The following is a 17,463-nucleotide window of genomic DNA, read 5'->3' as shown; positions in this document are numbered from 1 at the left end:
ATGAAGCTAAACCTGCCTGAACTCGAGAGACAGCGAATTAACATGGCTCCTTCACCCTAGACAGACTCAGGAGACTGAATTCCCCAGGAGGCCTTCCTGACTTGTAAGACAAAGGCAATCTCTTAGGGAACAGAGAGAGACTCCTGTGACATCCTGTATCCCATGTTCACCATATTTATAAGGTTATGATATATTTTGTACAAAGTATGCCTTGTGAGGTGTGATGTGAAAACTCAATCTGCTGAATATTAGTATCCTGTTGAAATGTGTGTAACATCACTGCATATAAAATTATGAGATTTTGCTGTATCATTACTGAAAAATGTTGTAACTCCGGGTAACAGTTTTCAGAGACAAAGACACACTAGCAACCCCAGACAGGTTTCACCAAAGTCAAGTGGGCTATCATTTCCTTAAGCAGCCATTCTTCAGCAATGGAGAGATGTTAACAAGAAATTTACATTTCATCCCAGACATGGTTCGACTCTCAAGTACAAAGGGAACTGTTTGTCTACACCCCGGCAGGGGTTAATCCTTAAAGAAAGAAGGAGAGTATGAAAATAAGGGACAGTGACCTCCACGTAACCACTCTCCATCTTCCATCTCTCTGCTCATGAAAATGACTCAAAGCACTGAACAAAGGGGCGGGGGGGGGGGGGGGGAGAGAGGGGACAGTGGTCCCAGACTGGAAGGAGATGCAGCATGTGAAATGTATTGCAGCTGATGGTGAGATAACCCTTTTTTGCTTTTAAACCTATGAGCCTTGGTAAAGTTTAGGAATTAATTTGTGTTTATCCATTTGTTTCTTTTGTAAGCAATCCTGACTTATATGCATCTCTACCTGTAATCATATAATATCTATCTTTCTATAATTAATAAACTTGTTTTAATGTTTTATCTAAACCAGTGTAGTTTGGTTGAAGTGTTTGGGAATCTCTACTTAGGCTGGTGCATAATCATTACCCAGTGTTGGAATGATGGACTTACTATGAGCTTATATGGTCCAGGAGGGTACTGAGCAGTGCAAGATGCACATTTCTGGGGAACAAGGCTTGGATTGAAGAATATGTGGGTGTCGCCCTGTCTGGAATTCATGAATGGCTGGGACAGCATTCATGTAACACAGCTGGAAGTGATTTTACATGCTGGTGGCTGTATATGCGCAGGCCAGGAGTGGCTGTTCTGGCTGCAAAGCAGTGCAAAAGGCACCCCAGGCTATAGAATTAAGGGGACACTACTGTTCAATGTCTCAACTCCATCTTTATCCTTCACCTAGAAAACAAAGCCAGGTGATTTGATCTTTGGCTCCTGGCCTGGCTGGACCGTAAAAAGCTGCAAAGGAGACGGTTGGTGAGAGAACCCATCTTGAACAAAGACAGTATCTTGCTAGACGAAGTTTTAGACGCGTTTTCACTTTTATTTGCTTTTAACCATCTCTGTCTTTATCTCTTTTACTTAGTATCAGTTTATCCTTGCTCTTTTGTTGAACTTGTTTTATTTTTACTATAGGCCAATTCAGTGCTGTATTTAATAAATTGTGATGTACTGACTCTAAGAGCAGCAAACTTAATATATTCTGTAAATGCACAGCAGAAGGGGCTGAGGATTGCAGAGAAATATCTCTGAGGAACTCATGGGCTGGAATGCTGCAATTGTTACCTACTAGCAACATTTAGGCCGGGAGAGCCTCAAGAGGTTTGCTTGTGAGGAAGATAAACTGGAGGGGCAGGCAGCTGACACAGTCTAATTGCCAGCAAAACTCATTCTTAATGAGGCAGAGAGGTAACACAATGCCCCCACAGCTCTTGGTATCCCCAGGAACCTTTTACAGTTACCAACCTGAAAACCAGTTCAGCTTCAACAAAAAGGTTTCAGAATTTTCTGCTGAACACAGAATAAGTTTTTGTTTGGAATAGAAACTTATTCAAACCAGGCAAAGTTTAGGTGTTTCAACTGAATTTTGCCATGAAATGTTTTGTTTAACTCAAACCCCAAACTCAAAAGCAAAGCTTGGAAGGTGCAAAACCATATGAGCCAAAGATTCACACAAATCCTTGAAATCCAAAATAGCTGAGTTTTGCACTAGCTCTAGCAAAGGCACCAGTAAAAAAATAAAATAAAATAAAATAAAAGATGCATTTTGGTTATTTCTGTAAGGTGAATGCTTTGATTGTGTTTTGAGACTCTGAGTTTGGCCTCAGAACAGCTTAAACAGAGATGGGTTACACCTGAACAATTTTAACTTTGACTTTTATTGGTTCTGGCAATTTCACTTGGTGAAAATAAGAGATGATAAAGAAACAAAAGCCCTGGATTCAACATACCCTACTATCATCCAACTTTTGCAAATGGTCCCTAGCCCTTTAATGGACTATACCAAATCCCCAGAAATGAACACGCCAGAATATTGTGGGTGTTCAAAAAAAATCAGTTCTGGATCCAGATTTCACAGTGAGCACATCTTTAACAAACAAAATAATTTTCACAAACAATTCATTAAATTGCAATGTACACTTCAGACAAAGAAGAAAAACAGCCAATGCCTGAATAAGTGATAGACTTCATTTACCAGAATTGCATCCTAATAATTACTCCTATATACAATATATAGAGAGAGAGGCTAAAGTGAGCAACCCAGGCCCGTATTTTTTGAGAGAAATCTAAATGCAGGAAAAAATGCATGAGTTGCCACAACTGTATCACAATTAGGGTAGCCATGTCCACAAACTATGCACATATTGTTTCATGGGTGTATCTTAAAATATAGGCTTCGATACCAAAAAACAAAAAATAAACAAAGTTAGTTCCACGGTCTAATGTTTGAGTCATTCACTATTTTCCAACCATCTGACTTTTTTTGTCCATTTGGTGACTCACAGATCTAAGTTCTTCCATAATGCTGAAAATTTTAAGAATTTTACCTGAAATAGTCTAGTGAAGATATCAAATTCAAAAATTGAAATGTAGTCATTGCAGGTCAAGTCAATGGTAGACTTCAGAGCCATTGCTTCCAAACCAGAGCTTATCTGATGAATCTCATGAAGGCACTGCCGGAACACTTTCCATGGCACTATAGTTCTGTGAGGGGGAGAGAAACGATTTAATATGATGACATATTGAAGAAATTTTCTTATTTAGACAGCACAACTCAAGCCTGACATTAATTTAATTATGTTTGATTTTGCTACAAAAACTGAAGCTCAGTTTTCTGCAAGGATTCAATCAAATGCTAGTACATCTTATTTTCCATTAAATGGATGTTGTTAAACTCCTTATTTTATTATGCAAAATATTCAAGCCAAATTATTTCCCAAAATGGTGTGGTGGTGAGTTTTTTGTTAGTTTGTTTTTACTGTAAGTGAATTTTGTGCACGGGAAAGTTGATGGAGTCTCTGGTGCCAAGATTAAAATCCTCTATTTATCCACAGAACAGGTACAGCAAACCACCTCACATGATCCCAATCTTGACTTGAAGGAAACACCTCTGAGATGGATGGGAAGTTCTGTCTTCATGGTACTTGGCCTCTGTTCAGACTAACAAGTATGCTACTTAGTGCCTAACGTGATTGCAGTTTTTGTGATTAAGGCTCATTTATACCAGTTCACTTTGTACAGGCCAACAACCTTCAGATAATAACTGCTATGACACCACTACTCAAGGCTGAGTTCACATCAGCAACCTAAGGAAGGGAAAGGCTCTTTAAGTCACTGCCAAAGAGTGTGGCTTGCTCTATTTGACTATACAGCTGTTCTCCCGACCCCCTCCTAAAGAAATTGGTTTTAGAAATAAGAACATTGTTACAGAATTGAGTAATAGTGACAAACAAAGGAAAAACTGCAGGATGACAGCAATGGTAACGGGTTATAACAGTTACATGGATATTAGAGTGCAGCTCTTACCATGTCTATATCTGCACAAATTTGAAAGCTCTTCCAATAAATAATCCAAACTGTACTTTTCTGAATCCAATTTAGTAGCTAACTTTGGAGCAACTTTTGAGACTTTATTCAATAAATGACTTTATTCAACGTTTGAGACTTTATTCTCTTTTCTCCTGACTAGAAACAAGGTCTACCTGAGCATTTAAGGAAGGGATTTAGTACTTGAGGACTCAACAGTTCAAGATGCTACTAGGCTGAGAGCCTGCTACTGGGGGTGGGGGGAAATCCTGCTTCCCTTCTGAAGAATGCAACAAGAACTGGGGGAAGGCACCTCTCAGCCCAAAGTCCTAGCAGCATGGAGAAAAAGAAGGAGCCTGTTGATGCAAACGAATTCAACAGAGGATGAATAGGTGCTACCATTAATGAGGAAGGGCAGCTGAAATGCACTGAAGGCCTCATTCAGCTAGACAGAGGCCGGATGAGTGCTTTGAGTTGTCAAGCGTTAACAGGGAATGAGTCCCTTATCCCTGTGCAACTGGCAGAACCTGCCCCTACTTTTATTTGTAGCTCTGGAGCAGAGCATGGCAGGCATGGAAAGAGCAATTCAGAACGAAGACATACTAAACTGATCCTCTCTAGTAGAGTCACATTTTGTTCACCTCAGTTCCTCTCCCCATCCTTCTGTATCCCATGTCCCTTTGAACTCATCTGCCGCACAAACTGGCAGGTTCTTCTGCCAACCACTGTCAATGAAGATGGTGAGATCTGGGACCCCACGCGATGCCCATCACGTGGAGGAACCCTTTACAAGCCATGGCAGACCACCTGTCAACAGCTGCTGCTGCTGCTTCTTCACCCAGACGTCATTATAAAGGTTACTATCTAAATTCTGCAAGGCATTAAACCCCTCCCTGCAAGGTGGACTGACTGACCTCAATGCCCCGTAGGAGTAGAGAATAGCCTACTTTACAGGATCACATTCTCGGTGATCTGTAGTTATATGCAAGACTTTAAAATGTGTAAGATTTTGTGTTTTTAAAGCCAGTTTGTGTGTATGTGGATGCTAAAAAACAGTCTAAAGAGCCAAAGAGACAACCCTCACACATGCTACAGATGCCTCATGGGCTTCTGCTGTTGACACTAACTTTAGAAAAACCCCACAACATTTTTATTCCACAAACATTTTCACATGTCCTTTTTACACGTACAAAGTAATTCAGATTACTTAGTAATATGGAGTTATAAAAGAAAATGATAGTTATATCTGACTGTTCCACACTAAATAAATACTTGCCAATTCACCTAACTTTAAAAAAAAGAGCTTTCAGCTAAAAGCAGAACGCTGAGGACTTGAGTTCATATTTCTGCTGCAGGGAAAAATCCTAATCTGGCCTTTACTGAATTCATAAAAGCCTTTAGACCTGGAAATCTAAATGTCATTTTGAAGCTTGTATTGAGAAAATCATAAATGATAATATATGATGAAGCTGAATAGATCTCCGCAGATATGTTCGTCTGTGTATGAAAAACAGGAAACCACAAAGAACTGAAGAGAGATACCACATCAGATGCCATTTAAAAAAGAATGCACATCAAATTTTGATCACGGTAAAGAAAGAACAAAATGTTGCACTGACTTTTAAGTACAAAGATAGAAAACCTCTGTGCATCCGTGGTGTTAAAAACTACAGTTATATATGAATTTAGGTGGCACAATTACAGGAATTAAACAGGTAATCATAAATTAGACTTCCTCTTTGATTCTCTCATTAAACTTTCTGAATGGTGACAGTATCAAGATCACAGTACTAGAGTAGCAAGGGTTAGAAGAGGAAATCTAAACTCTTAAAGCTAAAATTAATCTCATATGCAAGTGTAATCTCAATACAATGCAAGCAAAAACGAGTGATGTGACAGGATTGTCAGAACTCCCTCTTGGTTCTCCACCTGCAATAGTTTCATGAAGAAATTATTGGATGTGACCGATACACAGGACCTACCATCCTCTATTCACTTAATGTTATTACCCCTCACCTGATTAAAAAAATAAAAAAGATACAAAATTTCAAGGTCAGACACCTTAATGCACAATTCAGCCCATCTGCAACTCAGCCTATGACAGACATGTTCACAGTTGAGAGATTAAACCAGTGAAATAACATCTGAAGTTTATCGCGATAATCTTCCAGGACAGGTGTTTAAAAAAAAAAAAAAAAAAAAGGTGTTCCTCATCTATAGTCCACTGAAATCCATCTGAGCCCTTTCAGTGAGTTTTGGATCTGGCCTGTTGTGCCTTGACCATCATTTACTGTCCCCAGGAGAGCTGAGAACTGTTTGTTGCTGAAACACTCATTTCTGCTTCTGATAAAGTTACTCTGTAGCTTTTGGCACTAACCAGCTTGGGACCAGCCTACCTGAGGGACTGCCTCTCTCCTGGCGCCATACCGACAGCAAGTGGTCAAGAGAAGTCCTTGAGCAGGAGGCCGCCTTTCATAGAAAAGAGGGAGTTTGCTAGCAAGGTGTTCTCTGTGAGGTCTCCAGGACTATGGAACTTGTTCCTCCCCTATCTATCCTCCCCCTTTAGTCCAAAGTAGCCTGAATTTGGCAATCTCCCAAGCACACTGCAAAAGGTGTGGGTAGGAGTATTTAGAAAAAGCTGAGAGTAAACTTCCCACAACAGTAAAGCGGTGGAAAGGAGCTTTGGTAGGTGGCTGTCAGATTGAGTTCCTGTTTGAATGATCATTTTAATGCTGTTGTGATTTCCGGTGTATTATTTATTACACGTTAGGGATCTACAGTTTTGTACAGGTGTCTATTATTTAAATCCAAACATTACTTCAGATGCTGCTTATAAAACGAATGCTGAGATAAGGATTTATAGAGAACAGTATGTTTGTCAAGCCTGCTAAATAATGTTAGAGAAAGCTTGTTGCCTTTACAATAAAAGAAGACAGGATCTGGTTTACAATCAAATGCAATCTGCCTCTTTTCCATCTTGAATTGTACAAGGTATTTACAGCTAATGGTTTCCAGGCTCTTTGTCCTTGTTTTGTTTGTTGCTTCATGCCACTAATGATGCCCAGCATTAGATGTCGGCAGGTATTTCTGCACATGCCTGATGAGATTAGGCAGATCAGTGGGAACTTGTCTGGAGAAGGAGGGGTTATGCACCTCTGCTGTGTTCATCAGGAAGATGCAATATGACACCCCCTACCATGTTAGGCTTTCTGTATAATTAGGATGAATAAGTGCATTGTCTTATATTTAATAACTATATAAGCTGTCATTGGCTGTATGATGTACTGTTACTGAGGCATTATTCTGGGGAGTATTTCATATTAAGAATACTAAAAGATAGTACAAAAATGCTATCCTCACTATAAATTCACTCAAACTGTTTGCTGCCCAAAAAACGGCTTTTTTCTTTTTTAAACATATGTTCAGCAACAGTTTGTCTCTTTTCTGATGTCTTCTAGGAAGCAGTACTAATTTCAGAAAGTATCAGGCTGTACGTTTGTTTTCGTTTGTTTTCATAAACATGTATTATATGTGCTATTTTATGATGCTCTTGTATGTGCTCTTGTACAATTAATTAAAATCAGAGAGAAAATATATAAAAGGAATAAATGTGAAGTGGCTTGAAACGTACACCTGAATTAAAACACTTGGGAGCTAAGGACGACCATCTGTTATGTATTTAGGTGTGTTTTATTTATTTGAGACAGAACTTTTCTAAATCGAAAGAATTTAAAGCTCACTTAGGGCCTGATCCTACTCACACTGAAATCAATGGGAGTCTCTGCACTGATTTCCCTTTCAATTGCAGTCAAAGCGTACCTATGCTGGTTTAACAACAACAAAATGGTCCTCTTTAAAGCTTCAGGAAGCTTGTTTGAGACCCTAATGCAGAAAAAGTTTCTCATATACACCTAAACACTCTGTCTCTTGCTGCAGACCTGACTGTATCTGGATAATCACCTCTGGTCTTCCTCTCATCTGAGGCGCCCACCAGAAGAAAAAACATTCCCAGTGGAAACTGCCTTTCTATTTTCTCTGATAGAGTGACAGTAGTAATTGCATTTGTAACAAATTGGTGGCATGAGGTCTGTTCTGGGCAGAGTAAAAGTTTTGTTTTAGACATCATCTTATATAAAAAGCAGTTTCAATAAGCATTTGCCCCAAGGGTAGGGTTATTCAGGATTCCAAGATATATCATACTCTAAAACGCCAAGCCAAGCTTCCTCCAAGCCATTTGAAGGATTAGAGCTCAGCAAGTAATTCACAACAAATAATTTAACAGATGGATTTAGCTTCTTTTTCTGCTCATGGAATATCAAAGAGCAAACTGGGATTTTCCTCAAACTTTTTAAGTATTTGCATGTTTTGCTTAAAAGAACCAACAACTATGGATTAAAAAAAAAATCTCTGTGAACATTCAATGTGCAATATCTGAGCTGCACCGGTCAGATGTGCACATGCCATTGTTTCTTCTCTCTCGAAGTAGAGGAGCTCAGAAGCACCTGTGGTGTGAATATGTATGTGTGTAACTTGGAAATTGACATTCTGCCAACATCTGTGCCAGTACGACTCTCTCAGAAATGCTGCAGAATTCAAACAAACACAAAAGGGGCATGACTGTCCAAAGTGAATTTATTTAAAAAATTCAAGCAGTCACCCAGATCTAAACAAAATTCTTTGAATGTTAGAGGCAACTGATGTGGGTTTCAGTTTATCATCACTGAACACAGCTTTCTTAGAATATTGCTCCAAACACCCTCCAGTATGAAAAATGGACCTCATGCTTCCTTTGGTTCTGAAGCCCAGAGCAAACAACTGTACAAGTCAATTCAAAACAGGCCTGAGAAGATCAGTCACAAGGGGGAAAAAGCACTTCTGCTCCACCATGCCATCCCATTCTATACAACAGTTACAATAATGACCCCATGTGTCAGAAGTACAACTGAAGCCTAACACAGGAGGGTAGGGAAAGGAAAGGAGGGCGAGGCTCTGGGAATAAAGAAGGAGCAAAGGAGTACGTATCCCTTGCCTAAGCAGTCTCTCTTTGGAGACTACAGGTTAGTATTTCCTGAGGCAGCACATATCTGTACAGAGCTGCCTACACACCATGGCTTCATTAGTGAACAATGGGTTCCAAACACCCACAGTCACCAAGGACCACAACCATCTGTGGGCATGCATGATCTGGAACTGCAAGGGGCTGGAAAAAAAGAGCTTTCTATATTTATGTGGGGTCGGCTCCCATTTCTCCAAATTCCTTTCTCTGTCTGCATCAGGGATTGCAACACACGCTATCAGGGATCCAAGTTAGGCCTTCTGCAAAGTCAGTCTCAGATCACTGTGTTTTTCTGGCCATACTCCTGTTCCATTTGAAAGTATTTGGGGAACCCATGTTAGTGGCTGATCTACTAATTCAGTACAAAGTTTTTTTGTTTGTTTGTTTTGTTTTTTTTTTAAAAAAGGTCAGGAAGAGGCACTGCTAGCTGCCTCCATGCTAATTTACATGAACATGGCTGCAACAAGGAATCCACCTCATCACACAGAACTGACTGCTATAGGCCTAGTGACATCAAGACCTTAGTGCAATGACTGACTGAAGTGGCATAACAAACCTAGTCATACTTGTTCAAGGCTTGTCTCTCTGGTTCCAAACACCGTCATTAAGATCATCTTTCTGCCCCATTATTTTGACCATGTCAACCCTTTGAGCCCCTGCACTGGCTCAACTTTCCCCATTGTGTCATATAAAAGATTCTGATCCTTACATTTAAGCTCCTTCATTACTTAGTCCTGATCTGTAATTGTCTTTATTATTTAATGTGCTACAAACCTTCCACTCACTTTGGTCCATGGAGGATGGCAGCCTCCATTTCCTATTTGCCTGTTTCTCCCACAAACATCTTCACACATTCTTCCATGCAGAAGTCTTTCGTGGCCCTTTATCTGGCCACTGTCATTTGGCAGTTTCCTTTAGGAACCACAGAAGAGGATTTTGAGGAGGGATTTGAAAGAGGAGGGAAATTAATGGAATGACCTCAATGAATAAATCTGTTAAACCCGGTCTTCCTTCAAATACCCCCGTGAGACCCACTTCTGTGGTGCCTAAGGGAAACTGTCAACTGATGATGGCTAGATAAATAGTCAGTAGGAACTTCTAATAGTTATCTTGGCTATTAATGTATTTTTAATTAAACAATTTGAAACCATCTGGCTGTGCACATAGCTGGCTGTAAATTCTGAAGGAAGACAAGCATGCTATGATGCATATGTTGGTAACCTGCAGAATGTGCCTTAAAGTGGTTGTAGCGGCCCTGATGGTTGTAAAAGAATGAGTGCAGCAACACGTGTTCTTGGAAAAACAATACTGCTTATTAGAGAGCAACAAAATAAGTTTCCAATTCATTTGGGAAGAGCAGTCAAAGAGAAAAATAAGTGTTCAGCACAGACTGGATGCCAGGAATTGATTTTTGAGAATTTACTGTACATCCACATTAAAAAAATAAAAAGCAGCATGCCTTACTTTGCTGCTAGACAAAGCCCAAAAGGCACAAAAATCTAAAGAGCAGGCCTAGGACATAATGGATCATGACTTTTGTTAAAGCTTCATTTATATTTCAAAATTTAGTCAGAAAAAACACTCTACAAAACAAGGTGGGATTGTGGGATGGTTTCCAATTGTTTTTTCAGAGAAACTCGAAAATGTTTATATTTGTATTCTGAAAAATCGTAACATGATCAGCTACAAAGAAATAATTGCATGTCTCTGCTCAGGGACACAAAACGTAACATAATTATTTCCATGTTTCTCATTTTAACCGCTTATTATTTCTCTAGGAGCCAAATCTCAAGGTAATTTACTTAGTGTTTACCTGAGCAAACTCCCATTGTCCTCAGAATAATGACTGAGTAAAAATGAGTAGAAGATCTCTGGATAAGGTGTTCTATGAATTACACACATATCAGAACCCTCGTATGTATCTGACAGCCCTAATTCAGGAAGGCAATTAAATAGATGCTTACCATGAAGCATGTGCATAAGTGCTGCTCTGAATAGTGCCGTTTTCCTAAATTTTAGTTTGTTTAAACAAAAAATAAGATTTTTGTTCAAGAAGTTATTGGAGTTTTTCCCTCTGCAATTAGAATCTCACTCGCAATGTGCTCTATTTAAAAGTGCTGATGCAAAAGGAGCTTGACACAGGTCAATGAACCAGTATCCATCAAGGCAGCTGTATCTAAGTTGAAGCAACATACTAATATGCTTACAATGCATATATGTCTGTAATAGTTCTGAAGGGCACCTTACTGAAGTTGGATATATGGGCCAAAATTTTCAGACCTAGGTGCCTAAAGTTAGGCTTTTAAATCGGTATTTGGAAACCTAAATGTGTGGACTGTTTTTCCATAGGTCCTGGAGCTCCCACTGACTTAAATGGGATTTTGTGTGGCCAGCAACCCTGAAAAATCCTATCACTTTTACTGAAGTCTCTAAGGACCCAATCCTGTCCATTTGTTTTTTAGAGGTAGAATTTTGATCACATGTAGATCCCCATTCACTTCAGTGGGGTTCAGCATTGACACAGGAATCTGACAGGAGGGAGCCAGTAGCAGAATTGGGACTTAAATTTAGGTCTATGGGGCCAAACTTCAGCAGGCGGGTTTGAATATACTATCTATATTTGAGCAATTAATTCAATATTGAACATATTTACCAGTATGAACACTGGAGATGTCATTTATTACATCTCGTCCAACACCCTAAAGCTTGAAGTATGCACTATGTCTAGGAAAGGGATATGTAAATATTTGCAGACCAATTTGTCAAAACACGCCCACCTTAAAAGGATGTGACCCCCAAAGGCATATCAGTGTGTGATACTCAGTGAATTAAAAGACAATTCATGCCTAAAAGGCTTCAAGCATTTCATTTCATAAAGAGATTAAATGGTAATGCAAGACAATAACTTTTACTCATCTATGTATTCAACATTCATGCTGTTACATGCTTTACAGTTACTTAAACACAATTAACTAAATCTGGGTGAATGCCAAGCATGCTGAGCGCAAATTAACTGTTTACTACTGAGAAGTGAGGTTGTTAATCATGGGCAAGTGGCAGGTTCTTAAAAAGTCAGCCTACTAAAAATAGCAACTACTTATTGAGGTCTGTCTATGCTTGACACCATGCAAAATATAACACACATGGTCCAAGCCCCAAGAAATTTACAGTTGAAATTAGAATCCATCTGGAAAGGTGGGTTTTTTTGTTTGTTTGTTTTTAAATAGAGAAATTAGATCACCAGGAAAGTGTGGCACAAACAGAGGTATGAAGACAAGAGACAAGAAGGAGAAGAGAGGCACTAAGTCAGGTGGCTCAGGAAAAGCAGAGAAAGAGGAGGGGTCAGAAGGAAATGAACAAGCCAAGGGTGAAGTTCAGAGTTGGATTTAGATTTATGGTTGCGATCTGTAAGTATTCAGCAAAGAAATGGACGTTGCAGCCAGAACAGCAGGTAAAGTTACCCAAGGATAGCACAAAAAAGGAAAAAGGGGAAGGGACCAAGGATCAAACTCTAAGGATAACTAAGAAAAGAAGGACACACTAAATGAAAAGTAGATGATGTGTGGGCATTTAAAAAACTTGATATTTACAACTTGGTGTTTTTAATTGACTTTTTTTTTTTAAAGGGTGCTCTATCACAAGAAATTTTAAGTCACGTGCCCTGAGCCTTTGACAATAAAAATCCTTAAAAAAAAAAACACATTTTTTTTCCTGACCCTTGATGATGTTTTGAAAGATCTTTTGAGCAGGGCCAATGGCAGCATAAAACATGCTCAGGTTCACTTCTCTTAACAAAAAGAAAAGGAGTACTAGTGGCACCTTAGAGACTGACCAATTTATTTGAGCATAAGCTTTCGGGAGCTACAGCTCACTTCATCGGATGCATCCGATGAAGTGAGCTGTAGCTCCCGAAAGCTTATGCTCAAATAAATTGGTCAGTCTCTAAGGTGCCACTAGTACTCCTTTTCTTTTTGCGAATACAGACTAACACGGCTGCTACTCTGAAACTTCTCTTAACAAAGAAGATCAAGAGATGGCTTGATCAGGAATTGATCAGAAATAAATACTTATATGGGGACACGATTTCAGATAGAGGACTATTTATTTTAGCAGGCAAAGCCTAATGAGATCCACTGGCTGGAAGCTGAAACTAGACAAAAGTCAGATGAGAAGTAAGGGGCAATTTAACAGCAAGTATAATTAAACACTAGAACCATAACCTAGGGCCATAGCGGACTACCCATCCTTTGAAGTGTTTTAAATCAAGACTGGGTGTCTTTTTTAAAAAAGACATGCCTTAGCTCAAGTAGAGATTAGAGGCTTGACTCAGGAATTGCTTGGTGAAATGCTATGGCCTGTGTTATGCAGGAAGTCAAACTAGATGATCATAATGGTCCCTTGTGACCTTAAAAAAACCAAAAACACAAACAAAAAAAAAAAAAACTATGAATCTCGCCAACCTTTTTCTGTTCCTGCCACTATAAAAGTGTTTTGTAATGATAAATACTGATAATGAAGGCGTGACAAGCCTGTATCACATATTCATCTACAGCCTGCATAAAGTCCACAAAGTATTTTTAAAAATGTTACAATTTGTGTTTGAAGTGCTCTATTTAGTCGCCAGTTTTTTAAACAATCCTGTACGCTCACAATACCCTCCTTGTACAGCATATTCTTCTAAAAACTTGCTTCTTTCATTAAGCCTCCCAGAACTCATCTACACAGATATGTTGTTTCCATCTATTCCTGCACTTTAACTGTTATTCCACATGTCATATCAGAGTTGGACTCTAAGGTCCTCAGTACAGGGACTCCATCTTAACGTATTTGTAAAGTAGCACACATATTCAAGAAACCAAATATAGTCAAACATTACTAATCTGAGAGTATGCGTTAGGCAGTAAACTTGTTCACTGAAAATGTAGCAATGTGGGCAGGGAACATCAGATTCAGTTAAAGTTCCTAATTCAGTCTATGGTAAATCTCTTGTAACAGGACATGTAGGCAAGAACAATATACATCATACAATGCATTGTGGTTTTGCATATCTTAAACATATCTTAAAATTCACCCTAGATGCAATGGCCCATAAAAAATGATAAACTGATACTCCAAGAGTATCCATTAACCTAAAAAATATGGTTTAGACAATCTTTGGAGTGCCAGTATCTAAAACTGAAACTATCTTTTTCTGACTGTACGGAGCAAGTGCCTTTTAGTTTACTAGACGGATAGAAAATATTTCTGGAGTGACAAGACAGCAGCTTCTTACCCTCACCTTCAAGGACCTAAATCATCTCACCTCCACCTGCGTATCTTCTCTCATTTTGACAAATTTAGCTGCAGGTGTTTGCAGGATCAGAACCAAAGTATTCATATTCACCTTCAAATTTAATTTCTCAGATGTAGAAGAGTGATGAAATAATTTAACGTACTGTGGTCAATGTTTAAGTGAAAATAATTCCTTAAACTGAAATGAAAGGGATTATGGACAGGAATAAGTGTGCTGTTGTTTTCAGGATGGGGCCTCTAATGTTACACTGGTTAGCAGAAGAGGATTTCGAGACAAGTACTGGTTTTAATCAGATTAGAGATTACTGTAATTTATATTCCTATCTTGCTTAAAAATTTGGTCTTAGCTTATGTTACTTTCCAAATTTAAAATTTTGCTTAACACACGGAAGGACAAACTGGAAATGGAAACCAACAGGAAAGTGAAAAGCAGACAGGACTTGTTTATGGGATTTGGAGAAAAGGATCAAAAAATTCATATCAATTTTAAGAAAACAAAAAAAAATTTCATCATGGGTTTTCCACCTTCTACAGCAACACAATTTGAAAGACTAAAAGGAAAACAAAACTTTCTTCCGAATATTCCCTTCACGCCATCCGTAGTTCATTTTTCTTTACATATATTTTACCTACAGAAGAGAACTACTGCACCCAACCTTTACTTCTTGAAACTAAATAACCATAAAGAAACTAAATGCGAAATCATTATGGCAACTCTGGCAAAAAAAAAATTATATCTATTCTATTTGCATTATTTAAAACAGTACTTCTCTGTATGCATGTTATAAGACAGAATTCACAATCCTTCTAACCAGCAATACTTACTTGTCTCCAAAAAATTTTCTCCAGAACTCTGCAGCATCTGCTTTTGTGATACGAAAGTTGTCGCCCTGGAATTGGCCATTAGGAAAGATTGCTTTGATTTCTGCCAGCATGTGGCTGAAGATCAGGGACAGCTTTGTAAGGTTTCGCCTGCAATTATAAGAAAAAGAAAGAGGAAAAACCTTAAAACCATTAATAGGTCTTTCAACTTGTGTTTATTTAAGGTGTTTGTACTATCGGCTGATAAAAGGGAAACAAAGAACCCCCAATTCAAGCCCCAGTAAATAAGTGACTAACACATTTTATTATTTTTTCATATTTAACATGTATTTGCAATGCAAGTATTCACATACATTCCACTGACAATTTATACTTAGCTTTAAGCTACAACTTTCAACAGTGGAATAGAATTTGATTCTGTTTAGCACTTGTTTGTGAAAGTTCTTTAATCAACAGAACACTGTATATCTTAGGATTGCGTACAAGCCCCATCCTTGTACTGTTTAATTGCTGAATATTAGACAACTACTATGGACTTGGATAATCACTAAATACATTTTCATGTGTGACGTACCACCTTTCAATCCAGAAGTGTAAGGACAGTGTTAATTGTCCACTCTATCACATCCCACTTATTCTGCCTAACACTTTTATTCTCTTTATTCTCTTCAACTTTTCTTTATTGCAGATGCTTCCTATTTCTTGTTTTCTTTAACATGCCTCCTCTAGTGTTAACGTTTCCTTCAAGTTTTCAGTGGCAAACAAAATCAAGACTTTTCCTACTAGTTCACTTCTATAAATTTTCAGGCTTCACATCAGTTCGTTACCAACAGCAATTTAGTTTCGGTGACAAAAAATCCCATTTAGTGTAGTAAAAAGAACAATGCATCCTTCAACTCGGATATCCTTTCTGGTGAAAGAGTTTGTCAGAAGACGCTTTGGGAAGAAAAACTCCAAGGCTTTCATTGTGGGAATATCCTTGATCACCCTAGCTAAGAAAGAAACAGGGTTTTTAAGGCCTCAGGGCCAGCCCAGATATGTAGCAGATAAGCAGATGTATCTGGATACATCTTTGCATCTAATTTATCTTTAAAAATTAAGGCAAGAACCATTTTTAACTACACAAGTTAAAAACCTCCCTTACAACTCTATAGTGCTGCAAGCAATTAAACCAAAACATAATAAAATATATACTATTTTGTAATTGCTTGTAGCTTTTTTTTTTTTTTTTAAAGAGAAAAATTCAAAGTTCCTTAAGTTACAAAGTTCCTTTTTAGATACATGAGAAGTACAATTGATGAAGTTACCCATGACAAAATAAATATTTTTCAGAATAGGAAAAAGTATATTTTCCCTGCTCACCTAACTCAAATAGCTGAAGTGATTTCCCAAAGCCTTCCCAAAAGGAAATGCAACTTAGGACTGAAAATAAACATGGAAAATTTCAGCCCAAATAGAAGAATACTGAAGAACTCATGAGCAACTGAAAACAGAGAGTTAGAATGGAAGCTGAATTGAAGCTTTTTCTATAGGTTTCGCTATCAGGAAAGCTATGATAAAAAGAATTACAATAAAACCACAAGTCTTTAAAAAAAAAAAGTGTAATTAATATACTGCATTGCCTCCCCCACCCCTCCAAATGGCTGTGGGGTTAGCTCTTCGGCAGTCTTTAATTAATCCAGTAAAATCAGATGCCTATAATTCGGGTGTCCAACTGTTTCTTATTTTCTGGATTTGTTCCTCTCCACCTCCCCCACTCTCTGTTTCCTTTGTTCTTTTTAATTAGGCCCATATGTTCTTTATTTGTAAATCTCAGGACTCAGGCCTGAAACACAGTGCAAGCAACCACCATCTTACAGTGACTTTTCAATCACCAGGGTCCACCTCAGACTAACTTATATTTTTTAAGTCACGTTCTCCTTCCACTTCCCATCTGCTCTCCACATCTGGAGGACTGTTGCCCATACCATTACAGATTCAACCAGTTCGGGAAGAGCTAACTGGACAGACAGTTTGACGTGGTCAAACAGTGTATTGATTTCAATAGGACAAGTTGCACTGAAAGTGAGGCAAGTGATAAAGTATCATGCTGAACCCGGGCCAAGTATTAGTGTCTGTTCTATGATCAGGCAGCCATTTGAATTATACAACAGTGGCTCTGCCCGGCAAACAACTCAGCTACAAAAAAATTGGGGAAGTAGTCAGTGGCATTATTTTCAAAGGAAAAAGTTCTTCTTTGGTTTCATTGAAAATATATTAATGCCCATCTCTTATTTAGTGTTTTCATCAGTAGACCTCAAGCACTTTACAAGGGGAGGCAAGTATCATTATCCCCATTTTAAAGATGGGGGAAAACTGAGGCATGGGGCGGTGAAGTGACTCTCTCAAGATCA

The 17,463-nt window shown here is 38.5% G+C and overlaps 1 protein-coding gene across 1 annotated transcript in view; it reads right to left on the bottom strand.

Moving 5' to 3' along the window:
- Positions 1-17,463, bottom strand: part of CBLB (Cbl proto-oncogene B) — a 190,319-nt gene that overhangs the window by 86,734 nt on the left and 86,122 nt on the right. Inside the window, exons 4-5 of the mRNA XM_074972976.1 lie at positions 15,074-15,220; positions 2,922-3,078 (exon numbers count right to left, since the gene is read on the bottom strand). Coding sequence (XP_074829077.1) covers positions 2,922-3,078; positions 15,074-15,220 — 304 coding nt within the window. The remainder of the gene's footprint in view (positions 1-2,921; positions 3,079-15,073; positions 15,221-17,463) is intronic.

Source organism: Natator depressus, chromosome 1 (assembly GCF_965152275.1).
Source record: "Natator depressus isolate rNatDep1 chromosome 1, rNatDep2.hap1, whole genome shotgun sequence".
In the NCBI taxonomy this organism is placed as follows: Eukaryota; Metazoa; Chordata; order Testudines; family Cheloniidae; genus Natator; species Natator depressus.
Note: the sequence above shows the minus strand (reverse complement) of the source record. Positions and strands in the feature narration are given on the sequence as shown.